The 24,095-nt window shown below is 46.9% G+C and overlaps 2 protein-coding genes across 5 annotated transcripts; one reads left to right on the top strand and one right to left on the bottom strand.

Moving 5' to 3' along the window:
* The first annotated feature begins 344 nt into the window (after positions 1-344).
* Rab5b (RAB5B, member RAS oncogene family) lies at positions 345-23,218 on the top strand. 4 transcript variants are annotated; one of them, XM_075954757.1, is made up of 7 exons: positions 934-1,045; positions 10,023-10,096; positions 12,877-13,135; positions 17,388-17,539; positions 17,850-17,972; positions 19,130-19,223; positions 20,789-23,218. In XM_075954757.1, exons 3-7 carry the CDS (start codon positions 12,973-12,975, stop codon positions 20,902-20,904), a joined length of 648 nt encoding a protein of 215 aa, XP_075810872.1. In that variant the 5' UTR covers positions 934-1,045; positions 10,023-10,096; positions 12,877-12,972; the 3' UTR covers positions 20,905-23,218. The 4 variants fall into 4 exon arrangements, with proteins under 4 accessions (XP_075810868.1, XP_075810869.1, XP_075810872.1 ...); XM_075954753.1 differs by lacking the exons at positions 934-1,045; positions 10,023-10,096 and adding an exon at positions 345-463; XM_075954754.1 differs by lacking the exons at positions 934-1,045; positions 10,023-10,096 and adding an exon at positions 475-623.
* LOC142838971 (large ribosomal subunit protein eL37-like) lies at positions 8,622-8,980 on the bottom strand. Its single transcript, XM_075954758.1, has one exon. It carries the CDS (start codon positions 8,966-8,968, stop codon positions 8,675-8,677), a length of 294 nt encoding a protein of 97 aa, XP_075810873.1. The 5' UTR covers positions 8,969-8,980; the 3' UTR covers positions 8,622-8,674.
* Positions 23,219-24,095: the final 877 nt, after the last annotated feature.

The following is a 24,095-nucleotide window of genomic DNA, read 5'->3' as shown; positions in this document are numbered from 1 at the left end:
CACTGGTTAAGATTTCCTTCTGACCCGCCTCCTTCACTCACCTGATTAGATGTTTACGAGTCAAAAGGCGGGGGAGGGGTGTCACGGGTGTCGAGGTCTTATTGGCTGGCACAGATGTCTGTCAATGCTGCACCGCCCTCTTTCTCAGGATCCTCTCTTTAATGGTTCCTCATCCCGTCCATCTTCAGGGCTTCTCGCCTAGGTATTGGCCTGCGGCCCCGCCAGTCAAGTCTCTCACTGTACTGGTTGGTGAGAGCCCCCAAAGCCCGCCTTTCTCCAGAAGATTGGCGGATGGGCGCGCATATAGCCCACCTTCCCCAGGAGGCGGGCGGTGTTGTGATTGGCTGGAGCCCTCGCCCTGCGAGGAGGAGGCGGAGGAGAAGGGGGCAGGAGGTTTGGTTGAGCAGCCGCTGTTTGTCTGTTCCACACAGGCTCGGGCCCGACGGGGGAGACGGAGCCCCAGGTACCGAGCTGATGGAGCCCACAAGGGCAGAGGCGGAGGTCCGGAGAGGAGCGCAGCCTGGCCGGCGGCAGAGGCCACTCGGGCCTGGGCCAGGGCTAGCCAGGCCCCTGGACAGGGCAGCAGGGGCCGCCCCGGCAGGCCTAGGGGGGGCGCTGAGGAGGTGATCGGCGGGGCTGGAGCCGAGCCTCCGCTCGGGGAGGCGGCTGGCTTCTGGCTGCGGCCGCTCGGGGGACACGGGCGTGGGGACCGGAGCCGGGGAGGACCAGGGCCGGCCTTGGTGCTCTGAGCTCCGCGGTGTGGAGGAAGGAACTGGGTCGGGGACCCGGCAGCCAGGGAGGGGAAGCCCATTTGGCAGGAGGTGTGGAGGGGTCAGTGCTACGCCCAGCCCCGAGGGGAGCTGAGGCTGGGTCCCCAGAGGCGGCCGGTGTCGGGGCTTCTTAGCTGAGCGAGAGGCGATCTTTTCAGGAAAAGTGGCTGTTGAAAAGGGAACTGAGCGGCTCCGGTGTTGCCGAGAGGGATCCGGTCGCAGTGAAGGAAGATTGTCAGTAAATGAAGAATGCATTACTGAGCTAGAACGGCAAAGTAAGGAAGTAGAAGCAGGGCCTGGTATCAGTTATGGGAACTTCTGGAATGATGGTGAGGAGAGACCCTGAATCTTGGAGTTCCTTATTCCTTACTCTTTTGTTCTTTTAGCATTTGGATGTGATGATTTGAAGTTTGGGGGTACTTCCGGAGTAGGGATGAAGACAGGTAAAATCCTGTTCTCCTTGGCTCCTAGTAGCTCCAGGTTTACCTCCCCCCAACTTTGGTTTGCCCTGGCCTCATAGCTGGTCTTTACTGCATCTGCTGTCTTTTTGGTTTGTTAGGTTGGTTTTTCCTATCGCATGTACTGTGAAAGAACTAAGAATCTTGGGGTGCTTTGCCCAGTCTTTCCCACTTCTGAATGTGGTCTGTGATGACTACTCTCAACTTTGACCTAGAATCGGGGACTCTGTCATCTGCGTGGAAAGGGGTTTAGGGATCTCCAGGCACTAGAAAAATGGACCATGTTTGTTGAAACTTCTTTGAAGTTTCTGTGAAATGCTTGGGCATTTTCTAGACAGTTAATGGAGGTTCTCCAGGCCTGGAACTGTGAGGTGATATCCCTAAGGGGATTTGGGGGAAGAGTTGAGAAGCTCCCTCCCAGAAAGTTGGCATCGGAGCTTTTCCTTTGTCCACCTCTTCAGGGGGAACTGTTGTGTGATTAACTAGTGAGGTCAAACCCTGAGGTAGTTAGGAAAGGATTATAGAGAATGAAGATGACTTTAAAATTTTGTGTGTGTGTGTGTGTGTGTGTGTGTGTGTGTGTGTGTGGAGAAAGGGAAGGAGGGAGAGGTCTACCAACCTGTCAGTTTTCCATATATCATCGGACCCTGTTGGTTTCTCCTTAGGGTCCTACCTCCTCTTTCCTTCCTATACTAATGCTATTTATCACTGCACATCTTTTTATTTTTATGTGTGTGTGTGCGCACATATATACACATACATATATATGCATATACACACATATGTACACCTGCATATATATGTGCGCGCACACACACACCAGAGTATGTATGAACACCACATGTGTGCAGGAGCCCTCAGAGGTCAGAAAAGGTATTGGATCCTGGAACTGAGTTATGGACAACTGTGAGCTGCCATGTGAGTGCTGGGAACTGAGGTCGCAGGTTCTCTGCAAGAGCAGCCAGTGCCCTTAACCACTTAGCCATATCTCTAGTTTGTATCACTACATTTCTTAATTACCAAAGTAATATATACATATTTCAAAATGTTTAAGCTCTACAGAAATATGCGAAATCTGAATCTTTGCACACGTAGCTTATTTCATTGAGGGCAGTTAGAGATATTAAATAAGACTGATCTTCCTATTGAGCGATGTACCACCAAAGAGAGGGTTCTTCTTCATGTTCTCCCTAAATTCTCTTCTCTCATTCTTTCCACAGTATTCTCCTTTTGGATGATAACTCTGTTATTTATTGTGTTTCTTCTGCAGCTCATCTTCTATCAAATTCAGAACAACGTAGAGTTGTCCTCTGGGTTATCATTTGCCTTCTTCAGTGCATGCACAGTTGTTCACTGGGTGGCCTGAAAACTGCCCAGATACATGAGCAACACTTTTTTATGGGCAGGAAAGCAACATTCGTGGAAAGAGTTTTGTTGGGGACGGTTATTAGCATCTCTGCTTGTGTGAGAACTGAACCCCTCACATGGTCACAGCACTGGGCTGTCTCTCCTTTGTCTCAGAGGGATGGTGATGGTTTAAGTCAAGGGTCCAAACAGTGTGTTTGGAGAAGAGGGCTTTTTCTTGTTGCTCTTGAAATCATGTCCTGTATCTTCTCTTACTTTGCTTTAGCACAGAGATTACTCCTTTGTGTTTTCCTTGTCAGTGTGTGTTGATAGAAATTTGCTTGCTTCCAAATCCTAAGGCATTTCCGGTGGGAAGGGGTCAGTGGTGTAGATGCCTCGTATGCGTGAAGCCAAATGTAACTGCAGTGTGGAGCAGTGGACAGCAAGGAAGTGCCGTGGCTGTCTGGGAGGGAGGGTGCTCTGAAGCCACACATGATATCCTACCTCCCAAGAATATCTCAGGAGAGATTCAGCCATTCACTGAACAGTAACTGAAGTGAGAAAGGAGTCTCCCAGACAGGAAAGGTTGATTTCTGGGCTAGAATGTAGTTTTTGTTTAAGGGTTGTGGGTACATGGCTGTATGGTGGTATGACTTTTGTTCCTAAATTTGTTTCTCAGGGCCACGGATAAACACAGGTATACTGACTCAGAACTTAAAAAAAAAAAAGAGAGAGAGAGAGCTTTGTTTTGGGGCACTAGGAGTTGCTTCAGTGTTATAAAGACACACTGGGTGCGATTAGGCCTGTGAGACAGGAAAAGCAGTTAGCCCATGAGAATTACAACAGTACACCTTGCAGGTGGGGTTCCTCTATCCTAAGAAAAGCACTGTTTCTGAAGCCTGCCCGCAGTCCCTAAGCTGAGCTGCGGTCTCTTCGGGTGGCACTGAGGGTTGGGAAGGATCACTTTGCCCTTGATTTCAGGAGTACTTAGGAACAACTACTACTGCTCTGAAGATTTATGGTGACATAAATTTTTTTAAATCCGACTCTTTGAGAAGTTAGTGGCTTAGCAGAGCAAATGGATTGTAAGTCGATGTGATGGAAAGGGCATTTGTCCCAGGACCCACCCTATGGAAGGGGAACACGCAACTCCCAGAAATCGTCCTCTGACCTCCACAAATGTCCTGTGACATTCAGGCACACACACACACACGTGCACACATATACAACAAATGTTTAAAAGATTTTTAATGAAATACAATTGTACCTTCCTTTTAAAAATATGTGTAAGTATATTATTAGATACATATTTATAATGTGTACATGCTCTATTACCATAGGCACACGTGTGTGTATGTGTTTGAACAGTAAAGAGTTAGTAGAGTAGAATACAGCATGTTAACCGTGCTGTACCACTGAGCTATATTTCCAGCTCTTGGCTTCACTTATTTAAAATTTTTTAAACTTTTTGCTTTGAGATAAGTTGCCCACACTGGTTTTGAATTTACTGCCTAGGGAAGCCTAACTTTTAGAAATTCACCTATTTTTATTTTATGTGTATGGGTCTTTTACCTACGTGTACGTATGTTTACTACAAGCCTAGCTGGTGCCTCTGAAGGACAAAACAGCTTATATCCCTTAAAATTGGAGTTATAGTTGTAATAACCAAGTTCTGCAAAAGGCAGTGGTGCTACTAATGCTTAGCTATCTCTTCAGCCCCTCAGTCTTGGTCTAACTTAGCCTTTCTTCTTTCTTTTTTGGTTTTTTAAGACAGGGTTTTTCTGTGTAACAGAGAAACAGCCCTAGCTCCCCTGGAACTCACTTTGTGGACCAGGCTGGCCTCAAACTCACAGAGATCTGCCTCCTCTGCCTTCTGAGTGCCGGGATTAAAGGTGTGCGCCACCACTGCCCAGCTCTTAGCTTTTCCTTGGGACTCTAGAGCAATGAAGAATTTTGCTGTAGTCAGAAGATAATTACACAGGGCTGGAGAGATGGCTCAGAGGTTAAGAGAATTGCCTGCTCTTCCAAAGGTCCTGAGTTCAGTTCCCAGCAACCACATGGTGGCTCACAACCATCTGTAGAGGGGTCTGGTGCCCTCTTCTGGCCTGCAGGCATACACACAGACAGAATATTGTATACATAATAAATAAATAAATATTTTAAAAAAAAAGATAATTACACAGTGTCACCGGTGACATTTATACTCAACCCTGTAAGTTAGGTGTTTGCTAGGCAGACAAATTAAGGAATGGCATTCCAATCTTTCCCAGGTCAATAATAGGGAGTTAGTACTACCATGCTGATAAGCGATAAGCATGCTTTTTGCCTTTTGAACAAGTACAAGGGGGAGGCTGGAGGAGGTAGAACTCTTGAGCAGTGACTCACTGGATAATGTTGACCCAGCAGAAGTAAAGAGCTCAGCTAAGTAGTGCAAATCTCAGCTCAAGATTTTGGTGATTTGGGTCTGAACCAAGTTGGAAGAGAAATGAGGGTATCTGTTGGCTTATGTTCCATCATCCTTTAGAAAAGCTCACACTGACCCCAGAGATCACCAGCTCCTACAGATTGCCACAGTTTTCCCTTTGCCAACTATCCAGGCAGGGCTTGGTCAAGATCCGGTAACACAGGAGTAGTTCTCGTCCTATAGGAACAGTGTGAGACCAGATCCTAGGGAAAGCCTGCTTTCCTAGCTTGTTTTGAGTTTCATCGAGACAGAAGCTTTATCCAGTGTACACTAATATTTGTATTTTGGTGCCCTCTCCAAAGTTAAGCATTTCCTGATTCCTTGAGAAGTACAGTGGAGGCATTGGGGAGATAGCTCAGTGGGAAGCATGCTTTTGAAGACTTGATTTTGGTCCCTAACACCCATGTAAAAACAAAAACAAAACTGGTATACAGTTGTAATCCCAGCACTAGAGAGGTATAGAGAGGCAGGTTCCTGAGGCTCACTGGCTATCCATCCAGCCTAGCCTAATTGGTAAGCCAGTGAGAAACCCTGTTTCAAAAAGCCAATTGACAGTGCTGGAGAGACATCTCAGGTTGTCCTCTGTCACCATATGCATGCATGTGTACAGGTACAGTAGAGGCTGGCCTGGAGGTGACTTTAATCCCAGCACTTGGAAGGCAGAGACAAGCAAGTCTAAGTTTGAAGCCAGCTGGTTCTACAAAGTGATTTCCAGGTCAGCCAAAGCCAAAGAGAAACCCTGTCTTCAACAACAACAACAGAAAGTTCAGTAGAGCTGGGTAGGTGATTTGCATCTATAATCCCAGGATCTGGGCAGCTGGGACAGGATGATAACAAGAATAAGACTGTCTTGTCTCCACAAATGTTTAAAACAAAATACAGTGGAGGAGGCTGAGTGTGGCGGCACATCTCTGTATCCCGGCACATAGAAGGCAGAGACCCATGCGTGTTTTCTGGTGTTCTTCCAGACAGGGTTTCTCTATAGCCCTGGCTGTCCTACTCTGCAGACCAGACTCAGAGATGAGTTCTGCCTGCCTCTGCCTCCTGAGTGCCGGAGTTAAAGGCAGGTGCCACCGCTGCTGGGCTATGAACTGAAGACCAGCCTAGGATACACAGCCACAGGCAAACGTTATCTCAGAAAAAAAGAAAAAGGAAGGAAGGAAAAAGTGCAGTGCTATAAAGGAAACAAGAATTCTGTATAGCTGCTGTACTTATTTACAGTTTAGAGATGGTCTCTCTCTGTTTTTTTTACATATTTATTTATTATATATACAATATTCTGTCTGTGTGTCTGCCGGCAGGCCAGAAGAGGGCATCAGATCTCATTACAGATGGTTGTGAGCCACCGTGTGATTGCCGGGAATTGAACTCAGGACCTTTGGAAGAGCAGGCAATGCTCTTAACCTCTGAGCCATCTCTCCAGCCCTAGTTTTGTTTTTCAAGACAGGATTTCTGTATTTGGAGACTATCCTAGAACTAACTCTTGTAGACTGACCAGGTTGGCCTCAAACTCACAGAGATCTGCCTGCTGTCATTAAAGGCATATGCCACCACTGCCTGTCTTGAGATGGTTTCTCTTTATAAACAGCTCTGACTGCCCTGGAACTCAGTTTGTAGATCCGGCTGGCCACAGAGTTCTGTCTGCTTCTGCTTCCTGAATGCTATGATTAAAGACGTGAGCTACTGCTCCCCAGCCTGGCTGACTATACATTTTATTTTATTTTTTTAATTTTCAGACAAGGTTTCTCCATAGCTTTTTGGTTCCTGTCCTGGAACTAGCTCTTGTAGACCAGGCTGGCCTCGAACTCACAGAGATCCGCCTGCCTCTGCCTCCCGAGTGCTGGGATTAAAGGCGTGCGCCACCACCGCCCGGCCTGGCTGACTATACCTTAATACCTGATAAATTGACTAATTTTATGAGCCTCAATCTCCTTACTTGCAAAGTGGAGATGGACTATCTGATGTATGGATTGGCTCTGACCTGCGTGACTGACTTACAGGGCTGGTATTTTGGACTGAGTAGAGTCTGGCGGCCACGTACCAGGAACTCTTGTTTCCTGGTGGTTTTGTCCCTGAGTGCTGGATTAACTGCTTGACCCAGGAGGCCCTGCTCAACTGCACTGAAAGTGAAAGGGAGGAATGGCCTCAGGCTTGAAGGTGATAAAGATAACACCTGCGGCTGTGCTTTGGTTTACTTTTTGCCTTCAGACCTTGAGAGCTTGTTTGGAGGTCCAAGCAGGCAGCGCCTGACACCTAGACTGAACAGTCCTTTCCAGGACTTGTTCTTTTTATATATATATATTTATTTATTATGTATACAGTATTCTGTCTGTGTGTATGACTGCACGCCAGAAGAGGGCACCAGACCTCATTACAGATGGTTGTGAGCCACCATGAGGTTGCTGGGAATTGAACTCAGGACCTTTGGAAGAGCAGGCAATGCCCCCAGGACTTGTTCTTTAAGAGGGACTCCTCACTTTTAACTGTGTAGGAGGAGGATGGAGGTTGGTGGATGACTTGTTACAGCCAAAGCACTCACTTTTTTTCTTTGCCTTTAAGTGGATCATTTTCCCATTGTCAACTCTAGAAATAACAAAAAACTGGGAATGGTGGTGCAGCGTGAGGTAGAGCAATTGGGCTACATAATAAGATCCCCACTCAAAATAAATAGGGAAGACAGCTCAGCGGTTCCTAGCAGAGGACCCAGGTTCAGTTCCAAGCTCACAGCTCTATAATTCCAGTTCTGAGGCACTAGGAATACATACGGTATACATACATGCAGGCAAAACACTGAAACACACACAAAAAAAAGCCAGGTGTGGAGGTGCATGTGGTGCACACCTTTAACTCCATGCTGGAGTGCAGGGGAGGGGCTCACACCTGTGGTGCACACCTTTAACTCCATCACTGGAGTGCAGGGGAGGGGCTCACACCTGTGGTGCACACCTTTAACTCCATGCTGGAGTGCAGGGGAGGGGCTCACGCATGTGGGATGGGACACAAAGATACTAGGATCTGAGTTTGAGGCTAGCATGGTGTACAAAGCGAGTTTCAGCCCATCTGAGGCTATAATGAGACTTTTTTAAAAAAACAAAAATTAGCAGAATAAGCAATCAGTTGAATTGATGATGGGGCCTGGTGCCCCATCTAGAGTCCTTGCACTTGAGAAAATAGAGGATTATGAATTCCAGCCTGGGCTACATTAGGCCCTTACTTAAAAAAACAAACAACTAAAGAAAGAAAAGGAAATCAATTGAATTTTTTTAGTTTATATATATATAACTAAAACTAAACAAACAACTAAAGAAAGAAAAGAAAATTGAATTTTTTAAAATATATTTTTTAGTATATATATATGTGTGTGTATATATATATATATTATGTGTGTGTGTGTGTGTGTTCCCATGGAGGATAGGGGCATTGGATCACCTGAAATTGGACAATTGGACTTACAGGTAGTTATGAACCACTTAACATGGGTGCTAAGAACTGAACTTGAATCCTCTTGAAGATCAGCTGAGCCACTTCTCGGGCCCCAAATGTTTGGTTGTTTTAGGTTTCGGTTTTTTTGGTTTTGTTTGTTTGTTTGTTTGTTTGTTTGGAAACCAGAACATTTATTTTATGACAGATTGAAATCCTCAAGATGAACTGGATGCTGCAACAGCTGCCCTCTTGGGTTTAGGAGTTGTCCCTTCACGGAATCCATGCCTGAATCTTCGGTAGACAATTTTTAGGTGCCTCATCCGCCCAGTCCTGGTAGTGTTTCGTCTCTTAGCCTTGGCACTCCAGTTATACTTTCTCTTGCGCTTGGCAGGGTAGCCGCATTTGCCACAGGTAGACTTCTGAAGGTGGTAGGCCTTAGAGCCACAGCAGCGGCACAACGTGTGCGTCTTGTTGCGATGCTTTCCGAAGGATGACGTTCCTTTCGTCATCTTGCTTCTGCCGCCGAGGCCAAAGAGCTAGGTTTCGGTTTTTATTATTGTTATTTGTTGTTTTGTTTCTGGCTTTTCGAGACAGGGTTTCTCTGTGTAGCTTTGGAACCTGTCCTGGCACTTGCCTTGTAGACCAGGCTGGTTTCAAACTCACAGAGATCCACCTGCTTCTGCCTTCTAAGGGCTGGGATTAAAGGCGTGTGCCACTCTGCCCAGCTGTTTGTTTTTTTTTTTTTTGTTTTTTTTTGGTTTTTCAAGACAGGGTTTCTCTGTAGCTTTGAAGCCTGTCCTGGAACTAGCTCTTGTAGACCAGGCTGGTCTCGAACTCACAGAGATCCGCCTGCCTCTGCCTCCCGAGTGCTGGGATTGTTTGTTTTTTTAATTTAAAAAAATTTAACCTTTATTTTTGGCTATATTTCTTGGGTGTTCTGTCTGCATGTCTTTGTATCCCGTGTGTACAGTGCCCTCAGAGGCAGGAGGGTGTTGGTTTCCCTAGGATTGGAGTTATAGAGCCACAGTGTAGATGCTGGGAATTAAACCGGGGTCCTCTGGAAGAGCAACCAGTGTTAGCCATCTCCCCATTACACAGGGTCTCATTGTGTAGTCTAGGCGAGCTTCAGTCTCATTCTCTTGCCTCAGACTCCCAAATCCTAGGATTGTAGGCATGTGTGACCATGCTGAACTTGAATCCTACACATCCATTTCAGTTCTACACCTCTGATCTTTGAGTCTAGTTATTGCATTTAAGAATGGTGTTTTTTATAATCACGATGAGATTAATGATGGTTTATAGTTTGGGTTGCCCGTCAGTTACAGTGAAGAGCAAAAATGAACAGATGGCTGAGGTCACCTATTGAAGTGAGGGGTGGTCTTTTCTAACTCCATAGTTATTAATTTCCAACAACCCCAGGTTGCTTAGGAGCAAGAAAGTTTGCTGACCTGTTTCTAAGTGAGCTATTGCTTGACTTCGGTCTCTGGGATAATAAGGCTCTGCAACCCAAGCGTTCTTATGACTCTTCTCCCCGCTCTCCCCCATGCTCCGGCTGTTTCCCAGGGCCAGAGTGATGCATCTGTCTGTGGCTATAAGAATTCACCTGTTTTACTGCTCGTGTTTCCATATTTAAAAAGGTAACATTGAGGCTTAATGTTCTTCCCCTTGGATCATATACTTTAACTGGGAACTTTTCCCTGGTGTGTGTGTGTGTTGGGGGATATGTCACCTAGACATTGCTGTGGGGATATATCTGTTGGTGTACAGCCCCCAGTTTGAGAAAGACTGCACAGTTGTTTAAGAAGCAGACTAATTCTGATTTACAGTGATCATTTTCAGGTTTCTTGGGACAGTTAATGGTGTGTGCTGTGTGTGTTTTAAGTGTGTACACGTGTATAGGTGTGCACACATACACATGTGAAAGCCAGACTAATTGGGAACTTGCTGTGCAGACCAGGCTGGCCTCAGACTCAGAGCCACCTGCCTCTGCTCCCAAATGTGCAGCGCTGCATCCACCAGAGTGTGAGGAGGGTGACGAGGCTTAGCAGGTAAAGACCCTGCTCAGAGCCAGGCAGCCTGCGTTCAGTCCCTGAACCCATGTGGTAGAAGGAGAGAGATAATCATGTAAATTGTCTCCTGACCGCCACACAGCACACACACAAAATAAGTGATTTGAAAACTTTGGTGTTTCGAGACAGGGCTTCTGTGTGTAACAGCTCTGGCTGTACTGGAACTCTTATTTGTAGATCAGGCTGGCCTCAAACTCACAGATCCTCCTGCCTCTGTCTCCCGGGCACTGGGATTAAAGGTGTGTGTCACCATGCCTGTCGATTTAAAAAACGTTAATAATACTGTGTATCAGGATTAGTAATTGTCATTTCCGTAGATTACCCTCTCAACCCTCTGTATAATTTCATTTTTACCTTTTCCCCTTGATTTGTATGTGTTGTAATAGGAGCGGCGGGCTACGTTCCTGGCACCCAGCTGCCCACACGGCTAACTTTATACCCGAAATAATTACACGGAAACTGTATTCTTTTAAACACTGCCTGCCGGGCGGTGGGGGCGCACGCCTTTAATCCCAGCACTCGGGAGGCAGAGGCAGGCGGATCTCTGTGAGTTCGAGGCCAGCCTGGTCTACAAGAGCTAGTTCCAGGACAGGCACCAGAAACTACAGAGAAACCCTGCTCGAAAAAATCAAAAAAAAAAAAAAAAAAAAAAAAAAACACTGCCTGGCCCATTAGTTCTAGCCTCTTATTGGCTAGCTCTTATATATTGATCTAACCCATTTCTAATAATCTGTGTAGCCCACGAGGTGGCTTACCAGGGAAGATCTTAACCTGCGGCTGTGTTGGGTGGGAGAATCATGGCGACTGCCTGCCTTGGCTTCTTTCTCCCAGCATTCTGTCTACTCCACCTACCTAATTTTCTATCCTATCAGGGCCAAGGCAGTCTCTTTATTTAACCAATGAAATTAACACAAAACAGAAGACTCTCCCCCATCATGTATGTATCTCTTTCAGATCTTGGGTGCTTTGCAGGGATATAATAATAATTAGTATATGTGTAAATATTAAATGTATATGCATATAATCAAGTTACTAAAAAAAATCAAGGTGTGGTGGTCCACACCTGAAATCCCATAGATGGAGGCCAGCCTAGGCTACATAATAAGCACCACACTAACTATATAGTGAGATCCTATCTAAAACAACTAGAGTGAGGATATACCCCAATAGTGAAATACTTGTCCAGCTTGTGAAAATCCCCAGAACCAGATGGGGGTGGTACACGCCTTTAATCCCAGCACTTGGGGAGGCAGAGGCAAGCATACCTCTGTGAGTTCAAGACTAGCCTGGTCTACAGAGTGAGCTCCAGGACAGCTTCGGGCTGTTGCACAGAGAAACCCTGTCTTGGGAGGGGGGGGGGGACCCATGGCATATTGGGTGTCTGGTGTACCTGTGGTCAAACAGGCGAAAACCCGTGGCATACTGCATGTCTGGTGTGCCTGTGGTTGGACAGGCCAACAAAAGTTTGATGGATTTACTGTGACTCAGAAAAATATCTGAAGACATGGTTAGGGAATTAAAAACTCTTCCGTGACCATTCCGGCTCCCTTGCCAGTCACACTCTGGTAGAGCAGTCTTGATTGCAGATGCAGTTCTTTGTATGATGATGATAGTGGAGTGTGGGACTGCCCTGGCCTCAGTAATGCTGATTCTCCTGCCTCAGTGCCCTGAATGTCTCCGTCTCCCACACCTACTACTGAATGTCAGCTGTGGAGGACCTTAATCAGAAGTGCAACCAGAGCTAAGCTGTAGGAACAGGGAAATGAAGTGACTTCACACACCTGTGATTACAACACTCAGAGGCAGGGGCAGGGAGGTCACAGTAATGTCAGGGCCAGCCTGGTCTACATAGTGAGTTCCAGGCCAGCCAAGGCTATGCAGTGGATCCTATATCAGAAAACCAAAGTAAGCTGGACATGGGGAGCATGTGGGCCTGCAATTCTCGCACTTAAGGGAGGTAAAGGCAGAAAGATTAGAAAGTCGCCCTGAGCTGTCTAGATACTGTCAGAGAAACCCTGTTGAGTGTGGTGGCTCCTGCCTCTATCCCCGGTTCAAACCCACCTGGGCTATAGGCCAAAGTTTTTAGACCATTTCATAAAACAAAACAAAAAAGCTGGGCAGTGCTGGTGTACACCTTTAATCCCAGCACTCAGGAGGCAGAGGCAGGTGGATCTCTGTGAGTTCGAGGCCAACATGGTCTACAAGAGTGAATTCTAGGACAGCTAGGGCTACACAGAGAAACCCTGTCTCAACAAAAAACAAAAACAAACAAACAATGCTAAGAGGAAAAGAAGTGACTGCAGTTTAAATGATCCTGTGTCTAATTTTATTTACTTTTTTCCTTACAGGACTGTTGAAGCCTGAAGTCCCTCCCCTTCCCCTCCCCCTTTGCCGCTCTGTGGCATCCCCCTCCCTCTACCCTTTCCTGCTTGGACAACCTGGATATGACTAGCAGAAGTACAGCCAGGCCCAATGGGCAGCCCCAGGCCAGCAAAATATGCCAGTTCAAACTGGTCCTGCTGGGAGAGTCTGCAGTGGGGAAATCTAGCCTGGTGTTACGCTTTGTCAAAGGGCAGTTCCACGAATACCAGGAAAGTACCATTGGAGGTGAGTGTCTAATGAAGGCTCGGTACTGAGTGGGCTTGAAAGGACCATTGGAGGTGAGTGTCTAATGAAGGCTCGGTACTGAGTGGGCTTGAAAGGACCATTGGAGGTGAGTGTCTAATGAAGGTTCAGTACTGAGTGAGCTTGAAAGGACCATTGGAGGTGAGTGTCTAATGAAGGCTCGGTACTGAGTGGGCTTGAAAGTACCATTGGAGGTGAGTGTCTAATGAAGGCTCGGTACTGAGTGGGCTTGAAAGGACCATTGGAGGTGAGTGTCTAATGAAGGCTCAGTACTGAGTGGGCTTGAAAGTACCATTGGAGGTGAGTGTCTAATGAAGGCTCAGTACTGAGTGGGGCTTGAAAGTACCATTGGAGGTGAGTGTCTAATGAAGGCTCGGTACTGAGTGGGCTTGAAAGGACCATTGGAGGTGAGTGTCTAATGAAGGCTCGGTACTGAGTGGGCTTGAAAGGACCATTGGAGGTGAGTGTCTAATGAAGGCTCGGTACTGAGTGGGCTTGAAAGGACCATTGGAGGTGAGTGTCTAATGAAGGCTCGGTACTGAGTGGGCTTGAAAGGACCATTGGAGGTGAGTGTCTAATGAAGGCTCAGTACTGAGTGGGCTTGAAAGTACCATTGGAGGTGAGTGTCTAATGAAGGCTCGGTACTGAGTGGGCTTGAAAGGACCATTGGAGGTGAGTGTCTAATGAAGGCTCAGTACTGAGTGGGGCTTGAAAGTACCATTGGAGGTGAGTGTCTAATGAAGGCTCGGTACTGAGTGGGCTTGAAAGGACCATTGGAGGTGAGTGTCTAATGAAGGCTCGGTACTGAGTGGGCTTGAAAGGACCATTGGAGGTGAGTGTCTAATGAAGGCTCAGTACTGAGTGGGGCTTGAAGGGACCATTGGAGGTGAGTGTCTAATGAAGGTTCAGTACAGAGTGGGCTTGAAAGGACCATTGGAGGTGAGTGTCTAATGAAGGTTCAGTACTTAGTGGGCTTGAAAGGACCATTGGAGGTGAGTGTCTAATGAAGGCTCAGTACTGAGTGGGCTTGAAGGGAATCTCAGAAATGAAAACCTTGTAGAAAGATTAGGTATTCAAGATGATCCTTAGCAGTCTAGAGTTTGAGGCCAGCCTGGCTTACATGAGGCCCTGTGACAATTAAAAAAAAAAAAATTAGGTCAAGCATGGTGGCAGATGCCTTTAATCCCTGCACTCAGGAGGCAGAAGTAAGCAGATCTCTGTGTGTTTCAGGCCAGTTTGGACTACATAGTGAGTTCCACGATAGTCGGAGCTATGTAAAGAGACCCTGTCTCAAAATAAATAAATAAATTGCAAATTAAAAGCTGAGCCTGTAGCTAATGCCTCCAATCATAGTTCTCAAGAGACCCAAGCCAAGAAGGTTGCTGCCAGACGACAAAGGCCAGTGACATTCCTGCCGTCTTACCCTTTCTCCTGCTCCCTTTTATTTATTTAGTTGGTTGGTTGGTTTTTCTAGATTTCTAGACAAGGTTTCCCTGTGTAGTCCTGTCCTATAACTCTCTTTGTAGCCCAGGCTAGCCTCGAACTCACAGAGATCCTCCTCCCTCTGCCTCCCAAATGCTGGGATTAAAGGTGTGCACCACCACTGCCCAGCTCGGTGAAGCTCCATTGAGTGACGTCACGAGATAGAAATAGAGCAGGCTGACATGGGAACACTTTGGAAGCCAAGGTGGGGGACTGCTTCAAGTTCCAGATTAGCCTGAGACTACCTAACAAGACCCTATGTCAAGTCTCAGGGACTTGAGAGGTGACTGAGAAGTTAAAAGTACACACTTTTCTTGGCCGGGGGTCGGGGGGGGGGGGTGCACGTAATGGGCAGAGACACACTGGGAACAGACCAGGTTTGGTTCTGAACAAGCCTTTCTCAGGTGGCTCACAACCACCTGTCACCCTAGTTCTCCTCAGACACTAGCACTGCCCACACAATACATGTCATTTATAAACATAGGTATTTTAGAAACATATACATAATTTGAAATAAAACCCTTATTTTGTTTGTTTTTTGATTTTCGAGGCAGAATTTCTCTATGTAACTTTGGAGCCTGTCCTGGAACTAGCTCTTGTAGCCCAGGCTGGTCTCGAACTCACAGAGATCCGCCTGCCTCTGCCTCCCAAGTGCTGGGATTAAAGACCACTGCCTGCTTAAAATAAAACCTTTAAGAGCAAAAGACTTAGGCCTGTAATCCTAGCTCCCTGGTAGGCTAAAGAGGGAGAATCCAAGTTCAACACTTGTAATAGAGTGAGTTCCAGATCAATCTGCATTACAAACAAGACCCTGACTGCAAAGAAGGACTAAGATTACAGCATGCACAGCCTCAGCACCATCCCATCAAAATTGATTTTTCTGTTTTGGAACAGTAATTCGTGATCAAATATGTAATCAGATGAATCTTTTGATAAACCCAACATGTTCTTAAACAACACCACTCTTACTTAGTAACCTTGCAAAATCTGTATTAGAACCCCTTCTAAAAAATATTCTTGGGAAGCCAGAGATGTCTCAGTGATTAGGTGAGCTTGTGGTTCTTTCAGAGGACCTGAATCCCCAGTGTCCATATCAGGTGGGCAGCTCGCACCCACCTGTAATTCCAGCCCGGGGTCTCCCACGCTTCTGATTCATGTAGGTGTCTGCATTCAAATGCACACACCTGTCATAGACACACAAATAAGTGGTAAACTATTTTAGAAAAGAAAAATTTCCGGCCGGGCAGTGGTGGTGCATGCCTTTAATCCCAGCAGTCCGGAGGCAGAGGCAGGCAGATCTTTCTGAGTTTGAGGCCAGCCTGGTCTACAAGAGCAAGTTCTAGGAGAGGCTCCAAAGCTACAGAGAAACCCTGTCTCAAAAAAGAAAAATTGCCATTTTTACTGGGGGGCGGGGGGGGGGGGGAGAATATGGGCCAGTGAGATGGCTTAGAAGCTAAAGGTACTTACTGTGCTAAGCTGAGGACAGTTCAGTCCCTAGAACCCCTGTAAAGGTGAAGGAGAGGACTGTCCTAGCACCTGCCCTCAAGCTTTAAAGTGTTGTGGGACTCGTGTAGCCTAGACTGGTGTAGCATGAATGCTATTGTTTTCCTGGTCCTCCTCCCTCCACCTCCCAAGTGCTAGAACAGGTGTGTCATGCCCTGAAAATATTCTCACTCTTCTTAAGTTATTACTTTTTTTTAAATTTATTTATTTATTATGCATACAATATTCTGTCTGTGTGCATGTCTGCAGGCCAGAAGAGGGCACCAGACCTCTTTACAGATGGTTGTGAGCCACCATGTGGTTGCTGGGAATTGAACTCAGGACCTTTGGAAGAACAGGCAATGCTCTTAACCACTGAGCCATCTCTTCAGCCCCTTAAGTTATTACTTTTATTACAGGGTTTCTTTATAGCCCTGACTGTCCTGGAACTCAGAGATCTGCCTGCCTCTGCCTAAGGAGTGCTGGACCACCCTCCGCCTAGCACTTCATTATTTCTCAGCCCCTTAAAGCTAGAACAGCTGGGTGCCGGTGGTGCACACCTTAATCCCAGCACTCAGGAGGCAGAGGCAGGCGGATCTCTGTGAGTTTGAGACCAGCCTGGTCTACAGAGTGAGTTCCAAGACTGAGCTACAGAAAAACCCTGTCTTAAAAAATAAATAAACAACAAAAGGGTAGAATATGGATGACTATGCAAGTGCCAAATATATTCTCTGTCCCTCGCAGCGCGCCATATTCTCCATTTCTTAGCTAGAAAACTTCTCTTAGGATTTATTTTTATGTGTATGAGTGTTTCACCTGTATACCACGTGGATGCAGTGTCTGTGGAGACAGAAGAGAATCAGATCCCTTGGACTAGAGCCATGTGGTTGCTGGGATTGAACCTCAGGTCCTCTGGAAGAATAGCGGTGTTCTCTGCTGCTAAGCCCTTTTGTGTTTGTATTTAATCCCAGCATTCAGGAAGCAGAAGCAGGCAAATCCCTTTGACTTCAAGGCCAGCCTTAATCAGTTCCAAGAGCTACACACTGAGACCTTGGCCCAGACTGACCTCACACTTGTTAAATACCCCAGTATAACCTGAACTCCTGACACTCCTGCCTTTGCCAACAAATGTTGAGAGGCCATCTTAGTTCTGTTCCAACACACACACACACACACAACACTAGGCCTGTAATTGACGAACCTGGGTGGGAACTGTAGGATCTTCCCATCCATCCTCCCACTTACAGCTTCTTTATTTTCTTCTTCATAGCGGCCTTCCTTACCCAGTCTGTGTGTCTAGATGACACAACAGTCAAGTTTGAGATCTGGGACACGGCTGGGCAGGAGCGATACCACAGCCTAGCCCCTATGTACTACAGGGGTGCCCAGGCTGCAATTGTGGTTTATGATATTACTAATCAGGTAAGTGGACTGAGAAGATTGTTTATCGAGAAGACTTACTTGTAGAAATTAAATTAGGTGGGGGAGAAGAAACAGGTTCTTGAAATAGCACAATAAAAGTACTGAGTATGTTTCCAAGTAGTCAACCAGAGGAGGTGAGCGAGAGCGGGAAGGAGGAGACTGAGCAGGAAGGGCACCTGGGAGACTGAGTGGCAGTGATGTGAGCGAGAGCGGGAAGGGCACCTGGGGAGAGTTGTGAGACTGGGTTTTGAAGGTGGCAATTGTGGATCAGCACTCATTCCAGCTCATTCTCTCTCTCATGTTTTCCTAGGAAACTTTTGCCCGGGCAAAGACATGGGTAAAGGAACTGCAGCGACAAGCCAGCCCTAGCATTGTTATTGCCTTGGCAGGGAACAAAGCTGACCTTGCCAACAAGCGCATGGTGGAGTATGAAGTAAGATGGTCCACAGAGCCCCTCCCTAACACACACCATACTCTTGAAAAGTCACGCGAGGCACTCATTGTTCCGCTTCCTAGTTGTGCACCACATTAAATACAGCAACACTGTGGCCATAACGGCAGCCAGAAGATTTTAGAAGAGTTAGAAGATTGCAGATCAGAGGGGTAAGGAAATTTCACTTGTAGTGACCAGGGTAAAAACAGGAAGAAGGGAGCAGTTAAATTTGTGGTAAGGACGTATTGACATGCCATAACCCACAGATTCCTATCAGTTCACCCTTCTCCATAACGAGAACTCCTTACACTGGGGAGGTGGTTCCAGTTGTACAGTGCTTGTGTGGCCCAGCTGAGGACTTGGGGATCCCAGAACCCACATGAAAAAGGCTTGGTAAGGTAGCACATGCCTGTAGTCTCAGTGCTAGGGATATGAAGAGTGGAGTATCGCAGGGGCTGGCTGGCAGCTACTCGAGCCAAAACAGTCAGTTTCTAGTTCAGTGAGAGATGTCGTCTTAAACACTAATAAAGTGCTGGGCGGTGGTGGCTCACACCTTTAATCCCAGCTCTGGGGAGGCAGAGGCAGGCGGATATCTGAGTCTGAGGCCAGCCTGTTCTACAGAGTAAGTTCCAGGACAGCCAAGGCTGTTACACAGAGAAACCCTGTATCAAAAACCAAAAACAATATAATAAGGTGGGAACTGGTAAGAAGTCTATCGGGAAAAGTTGCAAGCCTGGAGGCCTCAGTTCGATCCCTGGAACCCGCATGAAGGTGGAAGGAGAGAACCAACTCCATCGTTGACTCTGACCTCCACCAGTACAGCATAGGAATCAGGCCTGTATGTACAAACATATGCACACATGTACTACATGCATAGAAACAGTAAACCGAAAAAACAAGATGAAAAGCAATTGAGGAACATGTCCAAAGTTAACCTCTGACCTATACATGTGGACACATCTGAACGTTATCTACACACACAGGTTCCTGACATCTCTTTGTTGAACTTAGTGGGTTTATGTTGAGGGAAATCATTATGATATTATGGGCTGGGGCCAACTGGTAGAAAAAGGCTTTAAGTGGAGAAATGAAAAGTATTCCCTCACTCTAGAGTACTGCATGAGAATGAGAAAGCAATACTACTTTTGTCCTTTTAGGAGGCTCAGGCATATGCAGATGACAACAGCTTATTATTTATGGAGACTTCAGCTAAGACTGCTATGAACGTGAATGATCTCTTCCTGGCAATAGGTAAGGGCAGAGTGACCCGAAGTCTTCCGTCTCTCCTTGTCTATTATGTAAAGCTGCCCTTAACCAGACCAAGGCTAGGGGGTTGTATAGATCACTGTAGGTGCGGGGCTGGAGATTGTCACAGTGGTGTGTACTTGAGTTCAAGGCCATCTTGGCCTATGTAATTAATTCCAGGACAGCCAGAGAGACCATATCTCAGGAAATAAAAAGAAAAAAAATACTAGGCCAGCCAGAGCTAGCTATGTGTTTAAACTTTTCTCAAAAGAAAAAAAGAAAATCCGGGCAGTGGTGGTACATGCCTATCCCAGCACTCAGGAGGCAGAGGCAGGCAGATCTCTATGAGTTTAAAGCCAGCCTGGTCTACAGAGCAAGTTCTAAGAAAGCCAGGGCAACACAGAAAAACCCTGACTCAAAAAAACAAAAGAAAAGAAGGGGAAAAGGTAAATCAAAACCCTTCAAGCTGGCATGGTAGTGCATGCACGCAGTCTCATTTGGGGCAGCGGGCTGGAGCAGAAAGATTGCAGCCTAAGCTGTTTGTGAAGACAGGTGAAACACACCCATAATCATAATTCTTGGGAATGGAGACAAGGGATCAAGGGCATGCTGAGTTTGAGGCCAACCTGGCTACATGAGACCTTGCTTAAAAAACAGAAAGTGGGTCAGAGAGATGGCTCAGTGGTTAAGAATACATTCTCTGTTTTTTGTTGTTTTTTGTTTGCTTGTTTTTGTTTTTTTGAGACGGGGTTTCTCTCTGTAGCTTTGGAGCCTCTCCTGGAACTTGTTCTGTAGACCAGGCTGGCCTCAAACTCAGCATGTATGCTGCAGGCCAGAAGAGGGCACCAGGTTTCATTAGAGATGGTTGTGAGCCCCACCATGTGGTTGCTGGGAATTGAACTCAGGACCTCTGGAAGAACAGCCAGTGCTCTTAACCTCTGAGCCATCTCTCCAGCCTTTGCTCTTGTATTCTTAATGATGTGGGTTTGCAAGCACCAAAATCAGGTAGCCAAAACCACCTGTAATTCAAACTTCAGGGGGTACAACAGCTCTGGCTTTTGAGGGCACCTGTTCATACACATAGTTTAAAACATAATAAAAAGAAACCAAAGCCAGCCGTGATGGTGCACGCCTTTAATCCTAGCCCTTGGGTGGCAGAGGTAGGTGGATCTCTGAGTTCAAGGCCAGTCTGGTCTGTAAGAGCTAGTTCCAGGGCAGGCTCCAAAGCTACAGGAAACCCTGTCTTGCGGGGGGGGGGGGGGGGGGACAAAAATTAAAAGTGGTGTGGTGGTGTACACCTGTAATCCTGCCATCTGGGAGGCTAAAACAGGATCAAAAGTTTGAAGCTAGTCTGGACTACAGAGTGAGAGAAGCCAAGGTCAGAGACAGCAGTGGGTTCGCACCCCAGCACCATCAAGCAAGAAAATCTCCAGCTGTAGAAACAGCTTCGTTTCCTCTAATAACTTCCATCCTCTGCAGCCTTAGCTCCCTGTGTTAGTAAGGTCTGCAAGTACTTGCGTCCTCTTCAGGTGATTATTTAATCTTGCTTTGTTCCATTCTCTTATTTTTAGCAAAGAAGTTGCCAAAGAGTGAACCCCAGAATCTGGGGGGTGCAGCAGGCCGGAGTCGAGGCGTGGATCTTCATGAGCAGTCCCAGCAGAACAAGAGCCAGTGTTGTAGCAACTGAGGGTGGCTAGCAGCAAACAAGTGTGGAGTTAGCACGAGAGCTAAGACATAACCTCCATCCCCACCCCTCAGCACACAGCCCCACGGCAACAGCACACTGAGCCCCGGCTCCCAAGGGCTGCACCTGACAGCTCTGTCATGGCACTTTTTAATGCTTCAGCAACCAACACCAGGCAGCTGTTGCCACCACTATGCCCTACTCTGGGGTTTGGGGGTCAGATCTCCCCAGGACCTTCCTTCCAAAACAAACTTTCTTCACTTTGTATTCTAGGTGCAAGACAGTGGCCTCCTCATTGTTACTCCCCCACTGTGTTCTTCCCGCGTTTCAGGGAAGACTTTTGTCTCCTGCCTCTTCCCTGTCCCACCTCTCATCACTCCCTGTCCTTGATCCTGTTTCCTCCTCTTCCCAAGATGATGAAAGGTAAACCAGGGACTGAGAAGGGAGACAGTGTAATTTTAGTTACATTAAGGGCCCTGCAGGGACGGTAAGGCTCAGAGCAGGAAGGAGTAAGGAAATACTTGTTTATTTATCTGGTAGGAGTTTCTTGTCTGTGAGACACTGCAGCACCCATCAGTTGGACTGGTGGACGGTGTTCCTAGGTAGGAGTGAGATAGGGAGGGAAACCTGCAGGCCCCGTCTGGGAGTTGAATTAGCTGATTGGATAAAGGTTGAGATGCAGTGTCATCTGTGGCTCTGGAACTCATCCCAAAGCTGTTTTCCCTCACCCACTCACCCCCACTCCAGTGTGGGGATTGGACCTCCGAGTGCTCCAAAGAATCTTCACTGGTTGCCTGCACCCTTAGCTCTGCTGTGAGTAATTGGGGGAGGTACCAGTTTCTGGTACCCATCCTCTGGTTATACATAGGCATTTCCCTACCCTGGCCTTGACATGGCCTTCGCCCCAGACGCCATGCCCCTGCAGTTTGCACTTTAATTGATGGTAGTTCAGTGAGCATACATGTTTTACGGGGGTTTTGATTGATTTACCTATCCTTCAACCTTTTTAATTAAATGGAATGTACAATGTATGAGGTTTGGGGGGCACTATAGAAAACAGTAACAGTAGCAGCTACTCGAGCCCAGTCTCCACTGCTAGCCTCCTCTGACCGATTCATGCCTCTGTCTGAACAGCTGCGGAGTGGCCTCAGACAGCATGGGCCATGGTAGTGGAGTGAAAGAGGGTCAGGCAAAGGGAGTGTCTTATCTTCCCAGGGTTCATATTCACCTTGCTATATCTCACCGTGTCTTTTCTACTTCCCTGTAAATACTTAGTCTTTACTCCCACTGTACAGGCCGTTCTGTCCCCTGCTGCCCCTTTTTTCTTAGTATCTTGAGTTAGTTCCTCCTTCACCCACCCCCAACTCTTACTTAATCCGTGCACCACTAGAGGCTCCTGCCACAGAGGCCACTTGTCCTATGACAGGCGCAGCTAGAACTGAAGGTGCCTCACAGCTGCCTTGTGTCATCAGAGGGCGTGGTCCTTCCGAAGTCTCTAGCCTCTACATCCTTCCTTAGGTGTTTTAGGGTGTCTGTGGGAAGCCATCAAGGCAAGAGGGAATTCATTTGTTTTGTGTGTTAGCCAGAATTTTTGGGAAATTTGCAGAAGAAAGGAAAGACCACAGTAACTTAGAGTTAGAGCCTTTCTGTCCCTTGGCTGACAGACTACCTTTGCTGAGGAATCCTCCATGAAGCCAAGATTCTCAAGGACCCTGCTCAGGGTCTTCTACTTAGGCTTCAATTCTCTTTATTTTCCAAGGGCAGCCTTAGTTCTCACAGCCCTGAAACACACATAAGTCTCCAACTTTTCCTAGAACCCGTGAATCCTCCAAAGCACCAGGTGCATCTGGAGACTCTGGGGTGGCTAAATCTTCTCTGCAGTCTCGGTGGGGGGTGGGGGTGGGTGGAGGACAAGAGTGAAGGTGTTTCATTGCCTAGGGGCTGGGAGAACAATTCCCTGGGCTTTTCTCCTCCCTCCTTCCCTCCCTCTCTTAGGAACAGTGTTGGCCTTAGCCTCCGGGCCTGGCTGCTGCCTCCCCTCTATCTACTCCTACCAGCTCTTTTGCCTTCATTTGAGCTCTGTTGGGCTTGAGGGTTCTTGTTGTTCTCTACCCGTCCTCCTGTTATCTTTTTTCTTTTGATCAATTTTTTGGGGGGAGGAGTCATCTTTTTTTTTTTTTTTGCCTTCATTTTTTTCCTAAGAAAGCATTTGCCTTTCTTTCCCTCTCCTTCTAACATAACAATCGTGGTAACAGAATGCAACTGCTGATTTATCGATGTATTTAATGTAAGTAAAAAAGGAAAAAAAGAAAGTGCACTGGACTCTTGCTTTGTTTTTACCATTTGTCTGCCTGAAACAAAATCAGGAAGGAAGCCGGGCGGTGGTGGGCACGGGCACGTTTAATCCCAACACTCAGGAGGCAGGCAGATCTCTTGAGTTCGAGGATAACCTGGTCTGCAGAGCAAGTTTCAGGACAGCCAGGGCTACACAGGTACCCTATCTTGCAAACAAACAAACAAAAACTGGGAAGAAAGAACCCAGTGAGATACTATGGAACCTCTGACATACCTTCCTCCCCATCTTATTAATGGCACCTCATTATTTTCTCTAACCTTTTCTTGGACACCTGAAGAACCAATTTGGAAAATAACCTTTGTTTTGTGAACTGTTCCCGCTCAAAGACATGATAACCTATCACATAGGACTTCTCTTTCTTTTTTTTTTTGCTTTTTCGAGACAGGGTTTCTCTGTGGCTTTGGAGCCTGTCCTGGAACTAGCTCTATAGACCAGGCTGGTCTCGAACTCACAGAGATCCGCCTGCCTCTGCCTCCCGAGTGCTGGGATTAAAGGCGTGCGCCACCATCGCCCGGCTTCACATAGGACTTCTATCGTTCCTGTGTGCACTGGTGTGGTCTGAGGATCTCTCTTGGAGTTTCTTGAGACTGGAAGAGGAATGGCATAGCTGAGCTGTTGGAAATGCTATGCAATATTTTTGCATTTTCCTAGGACTCGTTTGCATATTAGTTTCTGAATTGGAGCTGTAACCTAAACATGAAAAGATAGTGGGGAGATGGCTCAGCAGTGTAAAGCACTTGTTGCTGTTGCATAGGACCTGGTTCAATAACCAGCACACACAGGGTGGCTCACAGCCATCCACAACTCCAGTTCCAGGGGATCTGATGTCTTCTGGCCT

Source organism: Microtus pennsylvanicus, chromosome 20 (genome assembly GCF_037038515.1).
Source record: "Microtus pennsylvanicus isolate mMicPen1 chromosome 20, mMicPen1.hap1, whole genome shotgun sequence".
Classification (NCBI taxonomy): Eukaryota; Metazoa; Chordata; class Mammalia; order Rodentia; family Cricetidae; genus Microtus; species Microtus pennsylvanicus.
This window is presented reverse-complemented; position numbering and strand designations above follow the sequence as displayed.

Excerpts from the sequence above, each read along its gene's own strand:
- LOC142838971 (XM_075954758.1), bottom strand. The coding sequence starts at position 8,968 with ATGACGAAAGGAACGTCATCCTTCGGAAAGCATCGCAACAAGACGCAC.
- Rab5b (XM_075954753.1), top strand. The coding sequence starts at position 12,973 with ATGACTAGCAGAAGTACAGCCAGGCCCAATGGGCAGCCCCAGGCCAGC. Across the intron at positions 17,973-19,129 it reads AGCGCATGGTGGAGTATGAA|GAGGCTCAGGCATATGCAGA; the intron begins GTAAGATGGTCC and ends TTGTCCTTTTAG. Across the intron at positions 19,224-20,788 it reads TGATCTCTTCCTGGCAATAG|CAAAGAAGTTGCCAAAGAGT; the intron begins GTAAGGGCAGAG and ends TCTTATTTTTAG.